Here is a 25,827-nt window from a genome sequence, read left to right as displayed (position 1 = left end):
CATGTTTGAATCTGCACTTCCTCTGGCCTTGCCACAGAAAACTACACGCGTTTTACGATTGCCACGGCGGCTCTTGGTTAGCGTGGAGCGCTTTAGACGAACGGGGTAATGTTTGAATCTGCACTTCCTCTGGCCCAGGTCTGCATTAGTACTGTATTCGCTCCCAGTACCGTTCAAGCTCATCGCTTGATGACAAAGACGAAACAGAACTTTTTATAGTAGAAGAATCTACCTATTGCTGCAGTGTTGCTGCAATAATACTGGCAGTATTCCTAGTACACACAAAACAGTTTATGGTAGCCCACTCCTGGAAGGAGTAGACGAAGCTTTCGAAATATATTCCAGTGAGTCTCTCTCTCTCTCTCTCTCACACACACACACACACACACACACACACACACACACACAGGTTTGTATAAAGAAATTGTGGAGAAGGTGAGAGAGAGAGAAGAGAGTTTTAACGTCGTAGGAAACTATCCCAAGAGACCTTAAAGATCTAGCCAACAAGGAGTTGAACTCAAGACCTCTTATTCAAGAGGGAAATGGCATAACCAATCTACCACACTTAGGTGATAAAAAGATTATACCATTTTCTTCTTTTTATTAGCGCACACCCACACCCACACACACACCTGAGAAGAAGAGAGTTTTAACGTCGTAGGAAACTATCCCAAGAGACCTTAAAGATCTAGCCGACGAGAGAGAGAGAGAGAGAGAGAGAGAGAGAGAGAGAGAGAGAGAGAGAGAGAGAGAGAGAGATGGATGGATGGTTAATATGCTCTTTAACACTACATAAAAGTGTCCTTTTAGGGTTTTCAAAACTTCCAAAACCATAGTAGATCCATGCATTTTGGAAAATCTTTTCATGAGCTTATAGTTCAAGGACTATTACATATAGAAAAAATGAGAAACTTGTAAAATTTCTCATCTCTTGGTCACAACAAGCCTCCAAAGTTGATGGACCAGTCCATTTTGCCCAAATCAATCATTTCTTACGGTTGATTGCAGAAAAACTAGCCATGCCAAAATGACCCTGTGGCACCCCAAGCTGGCCCTGGTTGCTTTGAAAGCCTTGCTGCATGCGATGCTACCATACATGGGGTTTGGCATCATGCCTTGCATATCCCCAAACACTGTCCTGGCATGTACGGTTGGCTTCCATCCCCGAAACACCTAGGATGTACCGTGGATGGTGGAAAAACTTGATGCTTTGCCTGGTAATCAGTTCCCTGTCCATTTAAGAGAGCATGCGGGCTCTGAAAGGTGGCGGGCTGAACTGGCATAGCCTGTGGAATTGGCGTTCTAGCCACCTGTTCATGGACGGAAGGAACCTGTTTTGGAGCCCCTTACTCCGCAACATGCGAGTACTCCCGAGCCACATGAAGTACCTGGGCTTGATCCTGAACAGGCTCTGTAGGCGATGAGGTTGCCTTATGTCCCGTGGTACTGGTGGCGCTTCCAAGAACTCCATAAATCTTGGGGTTTTGCACCAGTTGTGAAAACACATTTATCGTGGCAACTAACTAAGTCCTGAACGCATCATCCTCAAATTGCCCAATCATAAAGCCGTGTACTGGAGGAGCATTCACATCGGGAAAAGGTACAGACAGGGGTAGCCGTGAACTCTTGCCATGTCACGTGATACATCCCAACCCTATGTGTCCGTGGACAAGCTATACCATAACAGGGTTCAGTCAGTCCAGTCAGTTTAGATTAGCAGTGATCTGACACTTTTGTGAGTCTATTCGTAGACCGTGCATGCCCAGTCACTTAGCATAGATGCATATCCTCCGGTTGCACACAGCATGATCATCGGAATTCCCATCGGAATCCATTAGCATCAGTTAGGGGAATTTTCCAGTACATTTAGCCTATTTTCCTATTTTTGGTTATTTTCACTTATTATTTTTAAGTGACTTTCCAACAAAAGTAGGTAGGGCAATTTTGCTAAGTTAATATATAAGCAAACCCAAGTTAGCACTTTCTGGCAGAAGAGGAAGCAGGAGCTTCCCGCTCAATAGGCAACATCTCAGTAGTACCCCCCTCATGACCCCCTAGCGTTTTTCAAGCAGATACCATCGCCATCCTTCTGTCATCCTTGGCGTTTTCTACCACAGCAGATCCCCAGCATCAAGTCTCATTCCCTGGCGTCTCCATCTCCAGTAGCCATCGCCATAAACCTCCAGTGCTTGGCTTTCTCAGCCCTTACCGTCAGCAGCATCAGGTTTCTACTAACGCTAGCCACCCATCGCAGATTCCCAGCGATTTCATCAGATCATCCTCGCATGCATCAGGCACTTCAGTGTTTTTGCTTTGCAACATCAGATCAGCCTAGCGTTTTTGGCTAGCAGTAGGACCCATCAGCGTTTTTGGTTTTCAGCCCTAATCTACCGCAGATACACAACGTTTTCAGCCTATGACACAGTAGAAGATCAGCCCCAGATTCGTTGCAGTTGTTCCCTCATTTTCAGCCATAAAAACGCAGCCAAAACAGTCATTTTCAGCCACCGAAACAGTCCCGAAATTCATCGATTAGAAGATCTCAGATTTCAGCCATCAAGTTGTCGTCGTCACCACCGTCGTCGTCATCGGCATAGTCTAAGTTGCATCAGTCCATTGCATTCGCATTGTACACCTTTGTGCAATCAAGTAGACCACTCGCCGACGAGAGTGGGGCCTTCGGAGGAGGGTTTTACAACCTCTCGGGTGTCGTATCTCTTCTCTCTCCTTCTCTCAGTCTCATTCACTTGCACGCACATTATCCACTCACTTTGTTCGTGATCATAGCACTCTCCATAAGATGGAAGGCTCTCTCCTTCCCTAAGACCTGAAAGGAACCTTGAGCAATAAAGATCACTAATCTTGAGAAAATACAACATTCATTCCGTTGCACCTAACATTGGTATCAGGGCTTTGGAAGTGTTCTGCATTACTCAAGGAAAGAACCACAAGATTTTTTTTGCTTGTTGCGGTCGCACGAACCCAAGTTTACTTGGGCGTGGCGATTCCTAATCGTGGTTTGTTGAAGAGTGACAGGAATCCCAAGAAAGAAGGGCTTGTCCAGCCTCCCGTTGTGTCTCTTTTCACTCATTGAGAGCGGACCATGCACTTAGCGGCCGGCCAATCGACGTGAGGTGGGAAAAAGCAACCTTGGTGTGAGCGCAAGGCCGCCAAGGGGTGCGCCCGCAGAAAGGAGTAGAACTCGGGTAAAGAGAAGATCCTTCTCCAACGCGATTTGCAAGCGAAAGAACCCAAGATTCTCACGAATCAAGGACCGCAAGACCCTCAAGAACCCAAGTTCCTAGCGAGCTTAAGACCCCAAGATCATAGTGCATGGTCGTCACCTGAAGCGGAATGGATACTTCGCATACAGGTGATGAGCATGAGAGAGGCGACGAAGACTCGTCCCCACCCAGAGATGATTTCTTCAACCCTCCCCCTTCGCCATCCACGCCACCAAGTGCACCAAACCCTATGGAGGAAATGGTCAAGCAGATGATGGCCATGATGGATAGACAAGAAGCAAATCGCCTTGCTCAGGAACGTGAGCGCCTTGCTCTTGCCGCAAAACAAGAAGAAAATTGACTTGCTTTCGAACGCGAGTGCGATGAACGTGAAGCTCAAAGGGAGATTCGTCATCAAGAATTTATTTCCCACATCCTAGCTTCGAAGACCGAACCACCCAAAGATCGTGGAAGTTCATCAAGTGGCGCAAGCCACGATGCGGATTCCAACCATCCAGTCATAGAAAAGTTGACTTTCAATAAGTATAACGGTAAGATGCTGTCACAAAACGGGAGCGTACACGAGCACTTTAAAATCTGAAAATTAAATAACTTTGCAAATGTGAGAGAAGGGAGAAGATCGACACAGTATTGGGGACCAGAAGATGGGCTGGTCCCCCCCCCCCCCCCCGTCAAGAGTATTCTTTATTCAGGGAGAGTTCGTATACAAGCACAAGAACCCGAGGAAACCCCTCCGTTCTTTAGACTTAGACCCAAGGGTCGTTCCTTCCCGTGAGGGACTTAAGCGCAAAAGCCGTACTTCCCGTGAGGGACTTAGGCGTAAAAGCCATACTTCCCGTGAGGGACTTAGACGCAAAGGCTGTACTTCCCGTGAGGGACTTAGGCGCAAAGGCCGTACTTCCCGTGAGGGACTTCCCGTAAGGGAGAATTCCTGCAAAACAAACCACACAAAGCAACAACTCGCAATGCGTATCGACAAATTATACTTGTCGCTCCTCACTCGGAAAAGCGACCTTCGTACTCCGTCGGCACACGAACACTCGCAGATTTCTGTCGCCGAACTCTGCTCCAAATTCCAACGCTGGGCTTTTTTGCTACTCCTTGCGATGTAGAAAACTGAACGCTGGCTTCCCCTTTATAGGCCTCCAGACCCGGCGGGAATAGAGGCAGTCCAAAAGCGTGAACGCTTTCTAGAGAGAGGAGAGAGAGGGATCGCTGTTTTCAGCGTGTCGTACAACCATTAGCGTAGGCTTTTTTTGCGTAGGACTTTTTAGCCTGCTTTATTTTATTATTAAAAGGGGCCGGCCACTTTTAAAAATAAAGTGTGAACCTGTTCAAACTTTAAAAACCACTCTGTGAGTTAAAAACGATGCTACACAAACACATTCCAGGCGTCCCCAGGTGCAGTACACGGGCACAGATGCAATGCAGACACAGATTCCTCGCGGGAAAGCATCTTCCTTCCCGCGAATGTTCCTGCTTTTCGTAAAAAGCTTCATTGAACCCATCTTTATTCTTGTGCTTGCGTTCTTACGCGTATTTTCTTACTCGGTTCGGATTTCCTCCTTAGCCTACGGGATGCCCCCTTACTGATGCACCCGTCACCCCTCATGTGACGCATCAAAGGCACTCGTAACCTGGCCCTTTCCACCGAACTTACAGAAACTCCTTCGCGATGTTTTCCGTCACCCATCAAATGACACATTAGAGTTGTCCATTTCTGATGGCTTTTCCCGTAGCTACAATATTCCAACTTTTAACAGTTCTAGTGCGCACATTAAAATATCTTAATTTCATAAAAAGAATTTAATCATTAAAAAAAAAAGAAAATAGTCTAATTAGCAACATCCCTCTGGCTTCTAAACAGTTGTCCTCAACTGTAGTGCTTGTTCATATACCTCCAGTATCTCAGGATAAGCTGCTAATTCCTCCTGAGTCATCCACTGAGCATCTAAGTTCGAATAGTTCTTAAACTTAACCAAATACTTCCGTGTTATCTTTCCGGACTTGAGGGGCCGCTTTTGATGACTTACTATCTGCTCCGGTTGGAGTATTTCTTCTGTTTCCTCAACCTCAGGAGGTTCCTCAGCACTAGGCTGACTCGGAGGGGGTCCCACATACGGCCAGAGTAAACTGACATGGAAAGCATTATGGATCCTCCAATTAGGCGGTAGCTCTAATCGGAATGTGACATCATTCACTTGCTCAGTGATCTTAAACGGCCCATAATAACGAGTGGAAGGTTTTACCACTTTCCCCTTATGAGACGCTTGTTTCTAAAGTCTTGTCTTCTCAAACTTGAGTAAGACTAACTGGCTGACTGTTAAGTCTAGATTCCTTCTGTGCTTGTCTGCATCTTTCTTATGCTTTTCCTGAGAGCGTAGAATAGCTCTCCTAACTTGCCCGTAGGCGGTGTCCAAATCCCGGACAAATTCATCTGCTGCAAAGATCTTATCCTTAGTTAAAAGGATGGGTGGAAGCAAAGGCTTACCATAAAGAATCTCAAAAGGTGCTTTCCCCGTCGATGAGTGTATGGTATTGTTATACGCATACTCGACAAGAGGCAAATATTTCTCCCAGTCAGATTGCCGGTCTGACACATAAGCTTTTAACATATCCAATACTGTGGAATTGGCTATCTCACTTCGCCCGTCCGTTTGAGGATGGTAGGCAGATGAAAAATTCAGCTTTGTACCAAGATTATCCATCAAGGCACGCCAAAAATTTCCTGTCATGCGAGGATCTCGATTGCTCACAATAGACTTAGACATTCCATGATGCTTAAAGATCTGTGCTAGAAAGACCCTAGCCGTATGATCTGCTTTGATCGTTTTCTTGACTGGTATGAAGTGTGCTTGCTTGCTAAAACTGTCCACAATGGTCCAGATCGCGTCATTTCCAGTCTGAGTTCTATGGAGGTCCATGATGAAGTCCATGGCAATACTTTCCCAAGGTTCATTAGGCACAGGCAAAGGTTGTAGCAACCCAGGCGTCTTATGCCGATCATACTTCACTTTTTGGCAAACCAAGCATTCCTTGACATACTTATCAATGTTTGCTTTAAGGCTAGGCCAAAAGAAATATCTTTCCATTGCTAAGGTCGTAGGGAGAATACCCCGATGACCCGCATAAGGTGAAGCGTGTGCTTCATCCATGATCTTCTTTCTTAATGGTTCCGCCACACATATGGCCTGATGGTGGTAGAGATAACCGTCCCGAATGGAATAGGGAAACTCATTCTCTCCACGATGTAGCTTTCCCCAGGTGGTGGAGAAGTCTGGATCATTCGGATATAAATCCGGTAGTGCTTCTAATTCTTGGTGATACACCGAAGTGATAGCGTTCACCCTTGGCCGCCTAGACAATGCGTCTTCGACCACATTCTTACTCCCAGCCGTGTGAAGGATCTGGAAGTGAAACATAGACAAAAAGTTTGCCCATCTCATCTGCTTCTCAGATAGTTTCCTTTGCGTAGATTGATGCATGCAACTCTGCATCCTTAAGCGGTCTGCTTTCATAAGCCACTGCATGGCCTTCTTGGTTTAACACTGCTCCGATGCAAGCACTTGAAGCATCGCAGTGAACCTCAAATGGTTTCCTTAACTCAGGCACTATCAAAATAGGTCCATGGCTTAGCAAGTACTTGAGCCGATCAAAAGCTCCTTGTTGTCTCGATCCCCATCTGAAAGGAATCTTCTTCTTTGTCAAATCATGAAGTGGTCCTGCTACATGAGCAAATCCTCGGACAAACCTTCGATAATATGAACATAATCCCAGAAAGCTACGTACATCATGTACGGTAGTGGGAATAGGCCAATCTTCGACCACTCGGATCTTGGCAGGATCCACACTCACTTGATTGTGAGAGACTATATGGCCGAGATAGTGTATCTCAGAGAGAAAGAACTCGCTCTTCTTTGCCTTCACATGCAACTCATGCTTTCGCAATTCTTGAAACACTAAGTCCAAGTGCTTCCGATGTTCCTCTTTGGACTTAGAGAAGATGAGTATGTCGTCAGAGAATACTCCCGTAAAAGCTCGATACGGGCTGAAAATGCGGTCCATCATGCGATTGAACGTTGCTGGAGCATTGGTCAAGCCGAAAGGCATTACCAAGAATTCATATAGTCCAAAGGTTGTGCGGAAAGCAGTCTTATGGACATCCTCGGGGGCGATCCGTATCTGATGATACCCACTCTTTAAGTCTATGCGACTAAAGAGCCTTGCACCCTGCAACTTATCAAGTATATCATCAATCCGAGGGATCGGAAAGCGATTCTTGATTGTGATCTTGTTTAAAGACCGATAGTCTATGCACATTCGAAACGTGCCATCTTTCTTCTGCACCAGTAGAACTGGAGAGCAGTAGGATGAAGCACTTGGCCGTACTAACCCTTTCTCTAGAAGCTCGTTGACTTGCTTCAAAATTTCCTCTTGCTGAGCAAGACTCACCCGATAAGGGGGTTGATTGGGAGGCGAGCTACCCGGTATGAGATCTATGCGGTGATCTTCCGGGCGTACCGGAGGGAGTTCATCAGGAAGTGTTTCCGTGAAACAATCCTTGTACTTTTCAATAAATTGAAGACGCTTAATTTCCAAACTAGAGAGAGAGTCCCTACTAGTTTTATCCTTTGCAAAAATCAAGCAGAAACACACTTCTTCATTTCTTTCTTAATGGAGATATGGCTTATAATTGGGAACTGCCAATCTCCTGCATCAGCTTGAATCTTTATTTTCTTACCCCCATGATCAAAAGTGAGGGTCTTTTCCACATAATCGGGAATAGGTGTCATGTGAAAGTGCCATGGCATACCCAAGATGATATCACATCCCTCGATGGGTGCCATCAAAAATGATTCGCGGTCCTTGTACTCGCCAATCCGAAGATTGAGCTGTCCTTGCACGGGAGTTGCATTGGTTGTCAACCCCTCGAATGCCGATCCGGATATAACCGGTGTGCCAAGCTGAGCCGGTGTGAGGCACAATCGTTCCGCAGTATCCAGGGAGATGAAGTTATCCGTGGATCCTGGATCATAAAGAATCAGTACTCGCTGGTTGTTCAAAGACCCCCAGCCCTTCAGAAGTTGACGCTTCCCTTTCTCAGATTCTGTGTTTCCTTGAACATCTGGGATTGAGTTCGAGCTTGGCGGTGCGGGTTCCTTCCTTGCTTTTTCTTGCCTCGTAGAGGCTTGTTCTTGCCGTTGCTGCTTTAGCGGGCAATCCGGTTTCATATGTCCTTTCTCGCCACAGTAGAAGCATCTTCCTTCCTCTCTGAAAGTTTGAGGAGAAAGATACTTAGTTCGCTTACCAGTGCCCTTTGGCTTCTTAGAATGATCATCATCTCTAGATGGAGGACGTTTTCTTCCTTGGCTCCCATGGTCATCGTAGACCCCTCTTTGTCTTGCACGATAAGTGCTATGCTCCATCTTTCTGGGCGTCCCAGTTGAGTGCAAATCCTTAGCAATGATTGCTGACTCCATCATCCTTTGAAGAGTATCATGCGGATACACCTTCATACTCTTTCGAAGCTGCGGTTGGAGACCCGCTTCGAACTTTCGTTTCTTTTCCTCCTCGGCAATCTTCATGAAGGGAGTGACCTTCAGAAGAACCGACCAATACTTGTCCACATAGGTCGTTACTTTTTCATGTTCCTTCTGGGCAAGCCAGTCCCATTCCTTCCGTATGTCCTGCTCGAAGTCGGGCGGAAGAAATTGTTCATAAAATTCAGATTTGAAGCTCTCCCAAGTTCTGGCATGAGAACCTTCCAGAATCTTGGCTAACCACCAATTACTTGCCGTTTCCTTGAGGTGCATCCCCACATGGCGTAATTCGGATTTTTCTGTGAAGTGCCCATTGGTAAAGGCGACTTCAAACTGTCTGATGAAGGATAGTGCTTTGGGGATGTCTCTCCGTTCGTTGTAGGTTTCGAACTTGATGTCCTTGTCACCCGATTTGAAGACTCTCATGCGATGTTGAGACTTGCGACCATGCTTCTTGAATCGAGGCTTATCTTTAGGTTGATGTAGGGTAGTGGCAGTAGTAGCTGCTTCCTTCGTCTGACGAGATGATCGAGAAGTAGAAGTATAATCAGGAGAGTAAGATGGTGATGAGATAGAGATGTCCTTGCTCTCGTCTAGCAAAGAGAGCGCTTTTTCTTGGCCTTTCCTTGAAGTAGGCCGTTCATTCCGATCCGTAGATCCTTTGTGCACCTCGGCACGTTCTTCTTCTCTTGCCTCTTGTGGTCTCACGCCAACAGTGTTATTTGGATGCTTGGCTGCATCAGTTCCATTCGTTTTCTTCATTCCGCCCAAAAGCTTTTGGACGTCTGGCAACAGTAAGATTTGTTGCAACTCCGCAAGCTGAGCTTGCACTTGTTGAAGCTCCTCTTCAACGCTTCTCCCTTGGCTCGACATGGTTCTTCCCGTTCTTCCCGGAATCGTCCTTCTTTGCAGAGAAAGAGAGGAGTCCGAGCTCTGATACCACTGTCACAAAACGGGAGTGTAGACGAGCACTTTAAAATCTGAAAATTAAATAACTTTGCAAATGTGAGAGAAGGGAGAAGATCGACACAGTATTGGGGACCAGAAGATGGGCTGGTCCCCCCCCCCCCCCCCCCCTCGTCAAGAGTATTCTTTATTCAGGGAGAGTTCGTATACAAGCACAAGAACCCGAGGAAACCCCTCCGTTCTTTAGACTTAGACCCGAGGGTCGTTCCTTCCCGTGAGGGACTTAAGCGTAAAAGCCGTACTTCCCGTGAGGGACTTAGGCGTAAAAGCCATACTTCCCGTGAGGGACTTAGACACAATGGTCGTACTTCCCCTGAGGGACTTAGGCGCAAAGGTCGTACTTCCCGTGAGGGACTTAGGCGCAAAGGCCGTACTTCCCGTGAGGGACTTCCCGTAAGGGAGAATTCCTCAAAACAAACCACACCAAGCAACAACTCGCAATGCGTATCGACAAATTATACTTGTCGCTCCTCACTCGGAAAAGCGACCTTCGTACTCCGTCGGCACACGAACACTCGCAGATTTCTGTCGCCGAACTCTGCTCTAAATTCCAGCGCTGGGCTTTTTTGCTACTCCTTGCGATGTAGAAAACTGAACGCTGGCTTCCCCTTTATAGGCCTCCAGACCCGGCGGGAATAGAGGCAGTCCAAAAGCGTGAACGCTTTCTAGAGAGAGGAGAGAGAGGGATCGCTGTTTTCAGCCTGCCGTACAGCCATTAGCGTAGGCTTTTTTTGCGTAGGACTTTTTAGCCTGCTTTATTTTATTATTAAAAGGGGCCGGCCACTTTTAAAAATAAAGTGTGAACCTGTTCAAACTTTAAAAACCACTCTGTGAGTTAAAAACGATGCTACACAAACACATTCCAGGCGTCCCCAGGTGCAGTACACGGGCACAAATGCAATGCAGACATAGATTCCTCGCGGGAAAGCATTTGCCTTCCCGCGAATGTTCCTGCTTTTCGTAAAAAGCTTCATCGAACCCATCTTTATTCTTGTGCTTGCGTTCTTACGCGTATTTTCTTACTCAGTTCGGATTTCCTCCTTAGACTACGGGATGCCCCCTTACTGATGCACCCGTCACCCCTCATGTGATGCATCAGAGGCACTCGTAACCTGGCCCTTTCCATCGAATTTACGGAAACTCCTTCATGATGTTTTCCGTCACCCATCAAATGACACATCAGAGTTGTCCATTTCTGATGGCTTTTCTTGTAGCTACAATATTCCAACTTTTAACAGTTCTAGTGCGCACATTAAAATATCTTAATTTCATAAAAAGAATTTAATCATAAAAAAAAAAGAAAATAGTCTAATTAGCAACAGATGCTACATTTATTCATTCTTGGTTGCATCAATTTAATGCTTATTTTGCGACAACTAAGAAAACAGGAAATAACAAAGTTTTGACGGCAGCTATGTACCTTGTCGGTGATGCCATCAATTGGTACCACGCATGGCAAGAGCCATAGCTAGCCGCGCACCTAGAGGCAGCCGACGATTTCACGCCCCTCTCTTTTAGTTGGGCGGATTTCCAAGACAAGCTCAAGGCGCGGTTTATGCCACCTCAGTACCTTGCACGATTGAAGGACGATTGGCGCGCTCTCAAGCAAAATGGTATGCCGGTTATATCGTGTTTTGTAGCTAGGTACCCAATTACGCATGTCGGATAATGAACGCAAAGAGGCTCTTCTCTTTGGATTGGACGAGTATATCAAGTACGATATCGAGGTATTCGATCCAATCGATCTCAACAAGGCGGTAGCTATTGCTCTCGCACAGGAAATGAAGCACAACAAGGGAAAGCCTAAGGAGAACAAGACTTCCATAAGTACCTCGCAGACTTCTCAGAACCCTCAGAACGGTAAGAACGGTAAGAATGGTAGAATGATAACTCTTCTAACCAATCTTCCAACAGTCTCTCATCAAAGAATTCTTCCAATGAATCTAAGGGTAAGGCTAACACAATTGCTAAACCTAAGCTTACTCCATATGAAAAGGTAGCACAAGGAATTGTAGGAGGTTACATCACGTTGGAAGAACAAAGCACTTATTCTAAGGAAGGTCGTTGTTTTCATTGTCACATTAAGGGTCACATAAAAAGAACATGTCCTAAGCTTGAATCGAATGAATCTAAAGAACCCACCGCACCCACTACATCTATCAATGCAATGAATGATAACACGAGTGTGCCCCAAGTTTCTCAGGACCCTCCCATTGATGATTCTCTCATTAAATGTTATGGTCGTACGTCGGGGCACTGTTTTGTCATATTGTTTGACCCAGGTAGTATGCATGATGTGATCAGTCCCTCTCTTGTTGAGAGAGCCCGCCTCTAAGTTAGTCCGAGATTTCCTATGGAGGTCTCTGGCTTTCTTCCTGGTATGGACACTCTCATCACGGAGGAATGCCTTGATGTGTTGTTTACAATTCAAAAAGCTACCTTCACTAGAAGATTTGTTGTTTCTCCTCTCTCAGGATGTGATATAATTTTGGGCATTCGATGGTTTCGTGATAATAACCCTCTCATTGATTGGGAGGCTAACACCTTCACTCTCAATGCCAAAAGCGATTCTCCCATTGTCATTCCTGGAGAGGACATCGTTCCTTCTCCATCTCTCATTGCTAATATGCAGGACAAGATTGAAAGGATTCGGGATAAGGAGATTCTCTCAATCTCTTTTTCTCCACAGCGTGACACACAGGATTTGAATGATAATGATTTGCATGATGATTTGAATGAAAAAGACAAGCATGATGAATTGCATGAAGATGATATGATTGTTCACAAGGATGATGTGTTAGTGGATGCTTTTCCTAGCGAAACTAACCTCGTTGTAGATTCGATCAATCACGAAGAACCGATCTTGGCTCTCGAGCCTTGGTCCAAAGAACCCTCACAGGAAGTATTATGTGTTCGCGTGATTGATACGCGCGCATTGTTCGAGTGTTTCATTCGTGAAGGTTTCCTGTATTTTAGTCAACATCGTTATGTGATCCCTTTTCCTAGGCATGACATATTGTATGTTGAGCACGTTTCTCTCATGGATGAGCACGAATGTATGCGGATTGTTCATGAAAAGCTGAAAAGTTTGTATGTGAGGAAGTCACATTCCATGTCTCTTCCTTGGCATGACACAGTTTCCGAAAGAGCACATGATAGTATCAGCACCAAGCATGGGCATTTCCATTGTGATTTGCCATAGTTGATTGATTTCGATCAAACAGAAAAGATTCGAGCGCATTGTTTGCATGTGTTTGATGAACGGGTTGTCACTCCGTCTCTATGTTCATCTACATTGCATACACAGTCTTTAGAGAAGACAATATTTTTTTCCTTCACTTTACATGGAATGGGTATGTTCATGGTTTTGTGTTGGAGATAGTTTCATGAATTTTTAGCCATGGAGATTCTTGAAGACGAAAGAAGCTGGTCCCTTGACGAAGTTGAAGCAAGGAAGGAGATTCAAAAGATTTTGTGTCGCTTTCGGTGCGCCCCAAAGAAGCAAGCATTGCAGACCTTTATGAAGTTCAAGTACCGCACGACCCACACAGCAGAGTGGGCCGGCGAAGAGTCCCTTCCAAGATTCCGGATGCTGTTGGCGATCTCCCTCGACGCCATATAGTTCGGTACCAGTACCTCACTTTGAAAAGGAGGGGATGTCACGTGACACATCCCAACCCTATGTGTCCGTTGACAAGCTGTAACCGGCCTGTACAATCCATAAAGGGCGGTAGACTTTACTTCAAACCTTGATTTAGCTTTCACCCATTATTAGTCGTCTATTTTACCTGTACTTTCAAGACACAAGAGAGGGGAATGGGATACAGATGCTAGAATGCACCTGTATGAGAAGACCGACACCAGATTGGCCCCTAACTTAGGTGCCCCTTTCGGTATTTCTTTATTGTTCAAAAGAGGGAATAAACGCTGTGGATTCCTACAAGCTGCCCCGCACAAACTTGGCTGAATTTCAACTGTTCCGGCCTGATTTCGGCAGCATAACTGTACTAGGACCCTTCACAGTCAGTATTCCCACGCATTGATTGACCTTCCCGACGCATATGGGCGCTTTGCAAAACCTGGCGAGAATCTGCAGCACGCTGAATTCTCTGTTTTCAGCCCTGAAAATGCGCCAGATCACTTGTACAGCGGTCCCCTTGCGTCCCCGAACCTCCTGGGGGTATTAGGGTCCGTTTAGGGCCAAAACCCTAAACCTGCAAAAATACACAGCAGGCTGTAATTTACTGTTTCGGGCTCCGTTTCGCGTGCCGGTCGCATCCATAGCAAGTCCTCGAGCTCCCGCACCTGTAGGGCTACTTGCCCTTTGAATCGGACGAGATTTCTGGCGTGAAACCTCTCCGAATTCACCTGTACCTGCGGGGGGATTAGCTGCTAGCTAATCCAGTACCTGTGCAAGAGGCTCTTGCCTCGGCAATCGCGCATGAACCCACACAACTGTACATTGGTCAAATGAAGAGCCTACTAGAGGGGCATAACATACTGCCAAAGGGGAGAGAGAGGGCAGTGCGTAGCGTGCAGGGCATCACTCTTGGCACCGCACTGTGCATAAGAGGGAAAGCAAGCACTCCATAGCTCTTAACCTGTGACAAAAACTGAAAATGAGGCTCTCCCCCTCCTAAATTCAGCGCCACTTCTTGTTGCATGAGGCAAGTGCACCAGAAGGTGCCACTTGGCACATTTATAAGCATTTTCCCGTTTCGGGGTTGCCGCCTAAAAATCTCCCAACCGGCTGCCCAGTTGACTTCACGGCAGAGTAAGAAAATGTTCCCTTTGTCATTCCGGAGGTAATGACGTCAACACATTTTTAGGTCCCAAAATAGCAGTTCCCTAAATTTTAGGAGATGCTGCCATTGTATCTTTCTAGGTCATCCGACCCTCTTTGTACACTGCGGCCACATCCAGAACTGAAATGTAGCCTCCGTAGCAAAGGATTCCACTTTGGCTAGTCAATGACCCCACTTGGCTAACCATAGTCCTTGTCCAACCTTAGTGCTCTCTTGCCCTCAGGCCTGGACTCCCTCTGGACAGTTCCACACTAGCTATGCAATGCAGGGCAGTTAGATTTCCTGAGGGGTGTTTCCAAAAAGTGAAAGTAAATAGATAATAAGAAAGAAATCAACAAAAAGGATAGATAGTAGTCACACGCTGGTGACACAAGCTATACCACAGCAGGGTTCAGTCAGTCCAATCAGTTTAGATTCCAGTCAGTTTAGATTAACAGTGATCTGGCACTTCTGTGAGTCTATTCGTAGACCGTGCATGCCCAGTCACTTAGCATAGATACATATCCTCCGGTTGCACACAGCATGATCATCGGAATTCTCATCAGAATCCATTACCATCAGTTAGGAAAATTTTCCAATGCATTTAGCCTATTTTTGGTTATTTTCACTTATTATTTTTAAGTGACTTTCCAACAAAAGTAGGTAGGGTAATTTTGCTAAGTTAATATATAAGCAAACCCAAGTTAGCACTTTCTGGCAGAAGAGGCAGCAGGAGCTTCCCGCTCAATAGGCAACTTCTCAGCAGTACCCCCCCTCATGACCCCCTAGCGTTTTTCAAGCAAATACCATCGCCATCCTTCCATCATCCTTGGCGTTTTCTACCACAGCAGATCCCCAGCATCAAGTCCCATTCCCTGGCGTCTCCATCTCCAGTAGCCATCGCCATAAACCTCCAGTGCTTGGCGTTTTCAGCCCTTACCGGCAACAACATCATGTTTCTACTAACGCTAGCCACCCATCGCAGATTCCCAGCGATTTCATCAGATCATCCTCGCATGCATCAGGCACTTCAGCGTTTTTGCTTTGCAACATCAGATCACCGCAGATACATAGCGTTTTCAGCCTATGACACAGTAGAAGATCAGCCCCAGATTGGTTGCAGTTGTTCCTTCATTTTCAGCCATAAAAACGCAGCCAAAACAGTCATTTTCAGCCACCGAAACAGTCCCGAAATTCATCGATTAGAAGATCTCAGATTTCAGCCATCAAGGCGTCGTCGTCACCACCGTCGTCGTTATCGGCATAGTCCAAGTTGCATCAATCCATTGTATTCGCATTGTACACCTTTGTGCAATCAAAGTAAACCACTCTCGCCGACGAGAGTGGGGCCTTCGGAGGAGGGTTTTACAACCTCTCGGGTGTCGTATCTCTTCTCTCTCCTTCTCTCAGTCTCATTCACTTGCACGCACAATATCCACTCACTTTGTTCGTGATCATAGCACTCTGCATAAGACGGAAGGCTCTCTCCTTCCCTAAGAACTTAAAGGAACCTTGAGCAATAAAGATCACTAATCTTGAGAAAATACAACATTCATTCCACTGCACCTAACATGCCAACCTAAAACACCATAGGAATTTTTTGCCTGTCCGGAGAGGAACCCTCTTCCATAATGCCTTTCCCTTTGTCAGCCATAGTGTAATCCTACGTTCCTGTACTATGTGTCTTTACCAAACCAACCCAGGCTCACTTCTTGAGGAAAAAGTGATTCTATCCCAACAACAGAACCATGAAACCGGCCCATAGGGCGGTAGGCTATGGCTTTCACTCGATTTCTTTACTTTACTTTAGACTTTCGCACATAGAGAGAACTTTGCAAAGGTAACCTGTGACGGGAATTAACTCTTAAAGCACACACACGACTCGGAAGCTAGAATGCTCCGAGCAGACACCGACAGCTGTAGGCCCCAAAATTCGCGCCCCTTTCGGTATTTCACTAATTTCTAAGAGGGTGAATTACAAAGAAGAGTCGTGGGAATTCTTTACTTGTATCCAGCTATATACCACCTGAGCTATATACCACCTGTTCTGGCAAAATTTCGGTAGCATAATAGCCCCAAAACTTGCTTGAAACCCATTCCCCTGTTGGAACTCACTTTCCCTGACATAAACCCTCTGTTTTTGCCCAAAAACAGTAAATTCAGCATGCTGTATTTACTGGTTTTTGCCCTGTTTTCAGCCCTAAACAGTCCTTGAACTGTCCTCTAATAGTGGGGCACTATTCCCCATGGTTCTGGCATCCATATGGCTGAAAAACAGTCTAGATTCAGCGCATAACCAGTGCTGAAAACGCACCTGTACGGTGAGGTTATCACCCTCACTGGTGCCTACTTTTGGAGCAGCATCTAGCTACTCCTATTCCTGCTCAGAGAGGCTCTTGCCTCAGCAAAAACGCAATGGGCCCACACAACTGTACACGGGTCAAATGAAGAGCCATCGCGTAGGGCATCACGTTATTGCACGTAGGGCAGAGAGAGAGCAGTGTAGAGTGTGCAAGACATCACTTCTTGCACTACATTGTACACGAGAGGGAAAGCTTGCACACAATAGCTCTTAACCTGTGACAGGTTCTCAATGAAGCATCCCCAACTACAAATCGAGCGCCCTCTTTTACTGCATTAGGAAAGTTCACCAAAAGGTGCCACTTGGCACATTTACAGGCAATTTTCTACGTTCGAGCTCTTGCCATTGTTGGTGCTCCTTGTCTACTTCACCGCTTGTGGCGTTTAGTGGTTTACGTTTTTGATATACAGTAGCAGAGTTTGCTTCTGGTGGAAGTGCCCATCTTCCAAAGGTTGCTGTTATCCTCTCTCCACTTAGCTTGCCGGGGCACCTTTTACTCTCGTTACGAGAGGTCTTTTACCCTGGCTTTTAGTTTCTACAGTGTGCCATGTGACTAGTTGTATCCAGGTTTTATAGTTTCTAGATTGTAGCCTTCGGGCTTGCTATGCAATTAATGATGTATTTGGCCTTTGAATCGGTACCATTGGGCGTTCTGATGGATTTCTCAAGTGATAGAACTCAACCTCTTCCTTTGCGTGCGTGCGCGCACGCACACACACACACAAAAATGAAATGTTATATTAAACGTCTTCAAAAGGCCAAAATGACCTATGAGACCAAACCGATACAATCTCGGTGGATATAATACAATGTCTGGGTACAAAAATAAAATGAAGTAAAGTGAAAAACTAAAATCTTAATTGCTAGATGTGAACTAAGTAGCTAGTTGGAACTGTGTAGGATATGAGTAGGGGGGGTGAAAGTAGTGACTGGGGGCTAATACAACACAATGTGGGTGTGCGTGTGGGAATATGATGGGTGGGAGCTGATACAAAGGCTGACACAAGATGAGCAGGATGTACAATTCTCAAAAGAGCTAAATCATAGGAGATCCATCATCGCTCGCTGGTAGATCTCATCAATGTCCTCCATGGTCAATAGTCTGACTGGGCGTCGTGCATGTCGGGCCGAAGTGATTTGAATCCTCTGATGTAGCCTCCGTCGATGTTGTGTAGTCCTCTGTAGTCGTGTGCATCTAGATCTCCCTAGCTCGGTTGCTTGATCGGTCAATGTGCCTCGTGTGAGGAGAATGTGAGCTCTGAGAGAGAGGGAGAGAGAGAGAGAGAGAAGTGCGTGACCGAGAGTGTGTGTGAGTGTGTGTAGCAATGGAGAAGAGAGGAGAAGAGGAGACCTTGTGTTTGCAGGGGCTAAAAACTCACTCTCTACGTGTGAGCCCCCTTATTCTATTATGTACATAATGAATAAGTATAGTGAGCAGGCACCTGGCCTAACCGGCTACATGGGGCTTTACCCCAACAACCTCCCACGTAAAGGCCAATGTGGCCGTGAGAGAGAAAAGAAAACCGTACAAAACTTGTACAAGGCCATCACAAGTATGACCTCAGCCAACGCCCACTGGCTCACTGAATCTGTGTGCATCCAGCTCTAATCGTAGAGAAAGTATAGAGCGATCGACACCATACTCCTCACCAAAGCCGCACACATTCTACAGGTATCTGACCGTACGTTGCAAAGTACCCCTATGCTGAAGGCCAACATCAGTCACTGCACAGCTAACTGCTTGCACTGCAAATGCAATCTCGGGTCTCGAGATCAATATCTTGTCCATGAGACTCCCAAATGCTGATGCAATCCTAGCAATATCTGCCAATCTGACCATCTCAGTCAAATCTGCCTCAAAACTCCACTCATGGAAATCACTCTGACACTCGAACTCCGATCCCTCAAATCCATCCTCGTGTCCATCGCATGTCACATGCGCACCAAGAGCATCTGTCTGTCCTGAACCTTGTGTGGCAAGACCAATGCCTAGCTCTAACTCACACACATCAGCCTCTGGCCTAAGCATATCCATGAATGACTGAATCATGGCTGAATCCTCAACACTCAAGCCATCCATATCCGTCATCGTATCCACAAATGACATGCCCTGCTGCACAACTGTCTGCACAGCTGGCTCAACATGCTCACAAACTGGAGTATCATGCAACCTATCCGCAAGGAGACATGCCTCGTCTCTCTGCATGGCTGCATACTCACGAAGATTGTGCGGTCTCGTATGTGACGTACTCGCATCGCATGAATCGTGCCAACACTAGCACCTCTCGCTATGACTAGCTGTCCACGATGCAATCTGAAACTGTGCTCATCCAGCACTACTTGTCATCCGTTGTCTCGTAACTGACTCACAGAGATCAAGATCTGCGTCAAACTGGCACATGGCGGACATCTCGCAACACGTATGATGCACCACTTGGCAACAATAGTTTGACATCTCCTGCACCAACTATGTCATGCACTGAACCATCAGCTAGACACACATGTCCAAGCATACCACTAGCATACGTGCTAAACCACTCACGACTCGGCGTGACATGAAATCTAGCACTAACATCTAGTATCCAATGCGAAGGTAATGTGTCGTCAAAAACTGACATAAGAAAGTCAAGCGTAAACATGGAAGCAAAGGCGACATCTCCGTCATGCATAGCCACATACGCTACATCTGCTCCCACATCATCCAAAGTGATAGCATCCCCCTTGTGTTGTCTCCTGCGCTGTCTCATCCGTCGAAAACAACGCCTACGTACATGCCCTGTATGACCACAATGCCAACACACAACATCTCTATGTCTGCAAGATCGTCCTTTGACTGTAGGCATCTCTCTAGACTCATTTGTGTCAAAAGCATTGCACAATCTTTGCCATAACTCTCTAGCTATACATGCATCCGAACCAATGCGATAGACAGACTCACCAAGGTGTAACATGATCGTCGAACGTACAAGCTCATCCAAGTTCTCCCACTCATCGTCAGTCATAGACTCTGGCCTAGCATCCATGCCCTGTAGTGGCAACACTTGGCCCAACTGAGTCAATGCATCATGCATACCTGCTTTCCAATGCCCAAAGTTTGAACCATCAAACTTTGTATGGAAAAGCACAAACCCTGACAATGATGTACATGCCAAATCCATGGCGATAACCTGTGACAAGACCGAGCACAAATCAATCAACTGACAATAGCCAAAGCCTTGCTAACTCATATACCAAGTACTATCAAAATACAACATAAGCTGGCATAAGCTGTCTAAGAGAAGTATTAGTAAATATGGCGATCAATGTAACAAACAAGTGAGCTAAACCGCTCAAATGATGCCAAAACACCTGCAAGAGCACTATGTGGTAATCGATAAAACTAGCATTAACAATCTCCCTCCTGAAGAGACTACCACATATATATCAAATGACGTAATCCGTTGAGCAAACACTCTCACAATGCGATGCCAAAACATTATGGCAAAGCAACCACTGAGTGCCAAATGCAATCAAAACACGATTGCAAACCATGCGCTTAAACAAATAAACTCGCAAGAGAAATCCGACAGAGTTTCGGCAGTATTTGGCTATCTAACCATAATAACCATACATGCCATAAACATGCTCAAAACCATGAGCAAATCATGCGCAAAATCGGCACTCAAGCATACATGAGCTGCCCCAAAGTCTCAACTCCGTAAACTTGGAAAACAAACTGTAATCCGAAACACAAAGTGCATCAACCGCACTCTATAAGCGAGGCATATACTAGCATAAACGTGGATGCAAACCGACCAAAATATGGCACAAATTAATGCTCAAAACAGCTGAAAATTAGTCCACATATACCATTGCAAGGCGAAGAATACCATCCGTCGAAAAGCGCACATCATGTGCATCCACATGGCAATATAAACGAGCATCAAGCATGTACCAAATGTGTATCGAAGTGTATCCAAATCAGTTGAAAACTCAGCTCACAATCATGGTAAAAATGCTTGCAAATCTGTGCACCACACTTTCTGAAATCTGGTCGATCGCATAAGTCAATGCACATAACTTGTGATGAAGCCACTCTCGAATCCTGAGAGTCCACAAGAATACATACATCCACAAAGTGTTCTCAAGGTATGCGCATAAATGTGTTGAAAATATCAACCCACACTCTCTTCACTGAGAGAAAAACATCAATGCACAAAACAAGAGAATGACAAAAGCTCAATTTGAGCTCTCCGAATGTAGCAAATCACCACAATAGGTATACATGATCTTCAACTTTCCGAATACCCTGCAACCTGTCAGCCCATATCTTCCAAACCGTTCAAAATTTGCAGAAACTTCCTTCTGCAAATTGTTGACCACGTGAAAACGGTTGGGTATCGTGGGAATGGACCTGAAATGTGATGTTTTTACAGGTCGAAACAAATCTGTAAAATCTACACCTGTGTACCTTAGACGTGCAAGCAGTTTGAGTGACGTATCTCAAAATTGGTGAAGGTTTTGAGAAAACTTTCTTCTGCAAAGTTGAAGAGGACGAAAAATCGGTCAGAAGTGTGGGAATCGGCTTGAATGAAGACGTTTTGGTTGGCCAAAACAGATCTGCAAAAACGTGCTGTACTTTGCTGCTTCTCTGTTTGCTTCCCCGCTGAGCTCCCAATCCCTGAGCTCTGATACCGGTTGAAGTGCGCGAGCGAGAGCGTGTGTAGTGTGTGCAGCAATGGAGAAGAGGAGACCTTGTGTTTGCAAGGGCTAAAAACTCACTCTCTACATGTGAGCCCCCTCATTCTATTATGTACATAATGAATAAGTATAGTGGGCAGGCACCTGGCCTAACTAGTCACATGGGGCTTTACCCCAAGTTCCAACAGAGACGACATCAGTTTCTTTGACTCTGGGTGCGTACTACAGTTCATTTCAGTATGGATAGAGGCACGATCACGTGGCATTATGTCCCTCCACGGTGGTTCATTCATCATTCTTCTCAGTTTCCACCTTGATGTACGTACAGCCCTGCCACTGATCATCCACTGTTTGTACTTCTTCTAGAAGACAGGCTCTCTTGAGCATCTCTAGAAAACTCTCTGTACTCAGTATATAGCAACCGTTCTTTTTTTTTAGAGAGAGAGAGAGAGAGAGAGAGAGAGAGAGAGATTGATTGATTGGATGCATGTGCAGAAGTTACAGATGTCAATGCTAAGGACATAAATCATGATGGAGCAAACCGTGCAGTCTCTTCAAAATGCATTCAATTTGCTATTGAGCTCTGCTGCGACCGTCTTGGAGGCTAAAGAAGCATCGGATGGGCTGCGCACATCACGAAGTGACGCAGCCTTAGAGGCCTTTATCCAGAACTGGCAGCTTTTCCAGGTTGCATGTGATCAAGCTCAAGAGTTCATCGAGTCAATAAGGCAAAGGATTGGTTCAGAATGTTTAGTGGATGAGGCGACTGGATCACTTGCTGCGAGGACTGGGAATGATGGAAGGCCAGGGCTCCCTCCGCTCAGTGCAGTGCGACTTGAGCAAATGAGCAAAGCTGTCCGCTGGTTGGTTATTGAGCTTCAACATGGGTCTTCTCCATCAGGGGTAAGTCCAAATCAATTGTCTTCAAGTGGTGGGGCTGCCGCAAATGACACTCGTCCTAGTGAGGACACAGCCCAGTAGGAAGCTCTCCTTTGCTATGAAGTTTTTGGTTCCATCATTTCAATCCCTTGGATTGCACATGTAAGTTATGGGCCATGGCAAATTCTATGAGCTGTTAGAGGCTTGAAGATGTATGCTCACATGGCACACACACTTGTGTGCGTGCTCGGGATACACACCCCACCTGCGTTAGTGCACATATGTACCAAGCAAATTTAAGTTATGAGGATTTCACTTAACTAAAAGATGTTTGGACTCTAGTCTATTGGTTAACAGTAAGAAACATGAAGTGTATTGAACATGTGCCCTTCTTCTTCCAAAAAACGCACACGCACACGCACACGCACACGCACATGCACATGCACATGCGCACCTGTGCCTATACGCCTGCCTGTACGCACAAACAAACAAAGAAACAGATTGGGTGGACGGTTAATAGGATGTTTCTACTTTATATTGCTGTCTGTTTATGTATTTTTCCAACAGAAAGTTAATTATTCTATACAAAGCTTAGTTACGTTGTACAGAAATATTGTCATGGAGCTAAAAAAGGGACGGTGTTGAGGGGGTTGTAATCTGACAAGGTTGTCCATATCGAGTCCCTTCTTTCTAAGCTGTGCAGAAAAGGAGAAATAGTGTCATGCTTCTCAGCTTTGGAAGAGCTTTGCACATGCTTCACATATATGATGAATGGAATTATTGATACAGGAGGAATTATAGCGTGTTTATGAACTGGAGGAATGTGGGTAATATATGATTTCTATTATGGCCCCGTCACGTTGCTTTGATAAGTGCTTACTCGAAGGGGGTTAAATTTCTAGGTCTCTATCTCGTATTTAGTTCATATGCGCATATGTCGCAAAGTGCCCCCAAGGGAAGAACTCTAGAACATTCTTTTGCTGACCTACATTCCACTCTTATGTTGGTTGGGCAAATTGGATGTTCCTGCTATCTAGAAAGGTTTGTCTATGGACTTGGATTTTTATGATGATTACCACATGCCATTTTGAGAACATGTTGAAATAACCAGCATCGCGTTTCGTCTAAATCTCATAAGCTTAGCATAGGGCTGGGAAGTTATAAGACCTCATTTAGTCAGCGGCTTTCTGAACCTCATTTGTAAAGTTTGTTTAACTTGATGTACTTCAAAGATATGGTTTTTGATATCTCTAAGGAAAATGAAGAGCTTGGAGTAAAGTCTGCAGTCAAGGCCTTTTGAATTTGGTGTTCATGCTGTGATAGATTTAACATGTGCAGGTTCATTATCTTGAGGTCCAACTATCTGATGAAGCATAATAGCTTTTTCAGAGAATGTAGACTTTGCTTTTTTTTTTTTTTTTGGTCCTTTTTTCATATGCAATTTTGCCAAATCACCAGCATAACTTCAACATTGTTGGCATACTAATATAAGCAAATTGATGTTTTCTTTTGCATCATGCGCTCCTTATAAATAGCTTTGATTGCTTTTTTGTTCAGCTATGTAGGTTCCTCCTTTTCAATTGGCTTATGCACATACTTAATTGAGATCAGCTTACTCCATATGCTATTCGTAATGGGTTGTTGGTGCGCATAAGGTCTTAGTAGAGCATTGAACTCTTGGGAGGAATTGTGGATTGATGGATTAATCTTGTTGATTAGTGCAGCATGTCACGTCAAGGATGGCAAATTGGTTTAAGCGCTATATCTCTTATAAGAGAAGCATGACCTTAGCATTGTCGTTTGAGGTACTATTAAAATTTCAAGGAACCCACTAGGTCTCAAACCTAAGGTCTTTGTTCACCCACTTATCCACCTTGACCACAAGGTTAGAGGTAGTTGATATTTGTTTTCCTATTTCTATAAATAAGGACATTGAATAGTGTCATTGGGAATATATGAGGTTCTATTTATTTGCCATGGGATTTAAAATGGGATTCTGAAATGGACAAATGGGTGGATACCATATGTGGATTGAAATGGTTAGAATGGGTGGATACCATGTGGAACGAAATGGTGGGTATGGTAAGGTTTAAAAATGAATTCAAACTTGTAGGTTTAGAAATGGTGGGAAATACTTAAATAATATAATGAGGAAAAGCTTTTATAAAATGAAAACTTTGAATCTTTTTCTAAAAAGTGTATGGATTTTTTTTCTCTAGTGGTTGTTGTCAGTTTCTCTCTTCCTCTTTTAAAGAGGTCCCTCAAAAACGTGTTCGTCATTATCTCTCCTCTTTATTGTGTCATTTCTATCCTCTTTATTTAACTTTGCAATTTGCATCTCTTTCTTCAATGTCACTTTTTCCTCCCAAAAAGTTCTTGCAACAGAGATTTGAAACCTCCATCCTCTTCTAAAGTTTGTTATATTCTTTTCAATGGTAGTCACCACTTATTAAAACTCTCCATTGCTTTGTGAACTTCATTTAACACCTCTTCCTAAAGCTGTAGATTTGAACCATATTTTACTCTTAAAGAGTTATTAGTTTTTTGGATTTATTTTCTCAACAAATTTCTTACTCTTTCTTCCACATTTAGTTCTCAAATGGTATTTTTTCATAGCACAACTTTGTTTCGAAGATTTAGACTCAGCATTTTGAGCACACAACTGAAAGGGAAAAATAATAAGAATTCAAAAAAACTCAAAACACTAAGCGGGTAGCAAATGTGCATCATGGGTACCTAGCTTCTCAACTAAAGTTTTTTTTCAAATTGTACGTCTCCTTCCCTCTAAGTACTTAGGATTGTATTTTTCTGCTTTCATCTCGTAGATTGCTTCAAATGTGTTTATGATATATGTTGTTTGTTCATTTTTGTAGATATTTTTTGTAACATTTAATGGCCTAATAACTTATGTGTAGCGGAAATTAGCATGAACATAGTGGGCATTTCATTAGAATAGATTACTAATGAGAATTACAAGAGTGCTTGGATGGAGAGAGCAACAAAAAGCATAACACCTAGTTAGATAGCATCAACAATACTTTCAAAAGAGAGAGAAATTAAGCTATTGACAACAGTTGAGGACCGGATTTGCATGGAGCCGGTCCCCCCTCCAAAAGGCTTTGTATTATGGTTTCTCCCATCAAGAGAGACATTGTACAATACAATTCTTTGTGTTCCTTCTAGACTAGCTAGTGCAATGAAGATGGAAGCTTCATGCACTAAGCAAAACACTTAACAAACACAACTTGAATCATCCCCGTTCTCAGACCCAAGACCTCACACACCTTCGAAGATGGTGAGAGCTAGCAGGGTATGAGAGTAGATTGAGAGGAAGAAGGAGTATCTTACGAGAAAGATGTACATCTCCTCAC

General features: G+C 44.8%; 1 protein-coding gene across 1 annotated transcript; it reads left to right on the top strand.

Moving 5' to 3' along the window:
- On the top strand, positions 1 to 22,797 carry MED32 (mediator of RNA polymerase II transcription subunit-like protein). The gene is made up of 2 exons (XM_086487290.1): positions 1 to 344; positions 22,073 to 22,797. Exon 2 carries the CDS (start codon positions 22,106 to 22,108, stop codon positions 22,556 to 22,558), a length of 453 nt encoding a protein of 150 aa, XP_086343416.1. The 5' UTR covers positions 1 to 344; positions 22,073 to 22,105; the 3' UTR covers positions 22,559 to 22,797.
- Positions 22,798 to 25,827: the final 3,030 nt, after the last annotated feature.

The sequence above is a fragment of the Adiantum capillus-veneris genome, chromosome 17, assembly GCF_014529385.1.
Source record: "Adiantum capillus-veneris isolate H3 chromosome 17, ASM1452938v2, whole genome shotgun sequence".
NCBI classification, from domain to species: domain Eukaryota; kingdom Viridiplantae; phylum Streptophyta; class Polypodiopsida; order Polypodiales; family Pteridaceae; genus Adiantum; species Adiantum capillus-veneris.
This window is presented reverse-complemented; position numbering and strand designations above follow the sequence as displayed.

Bases quoted from the DNA above. Each gene is read 5' to 3' on its own strand.
- MED32 (XM_086487290.1), top strand. From the start codon at position 22,106: ATGATGGAGCAAACCGTGCAGTCTCTTCAAAATGCATTCAATTTGCTA.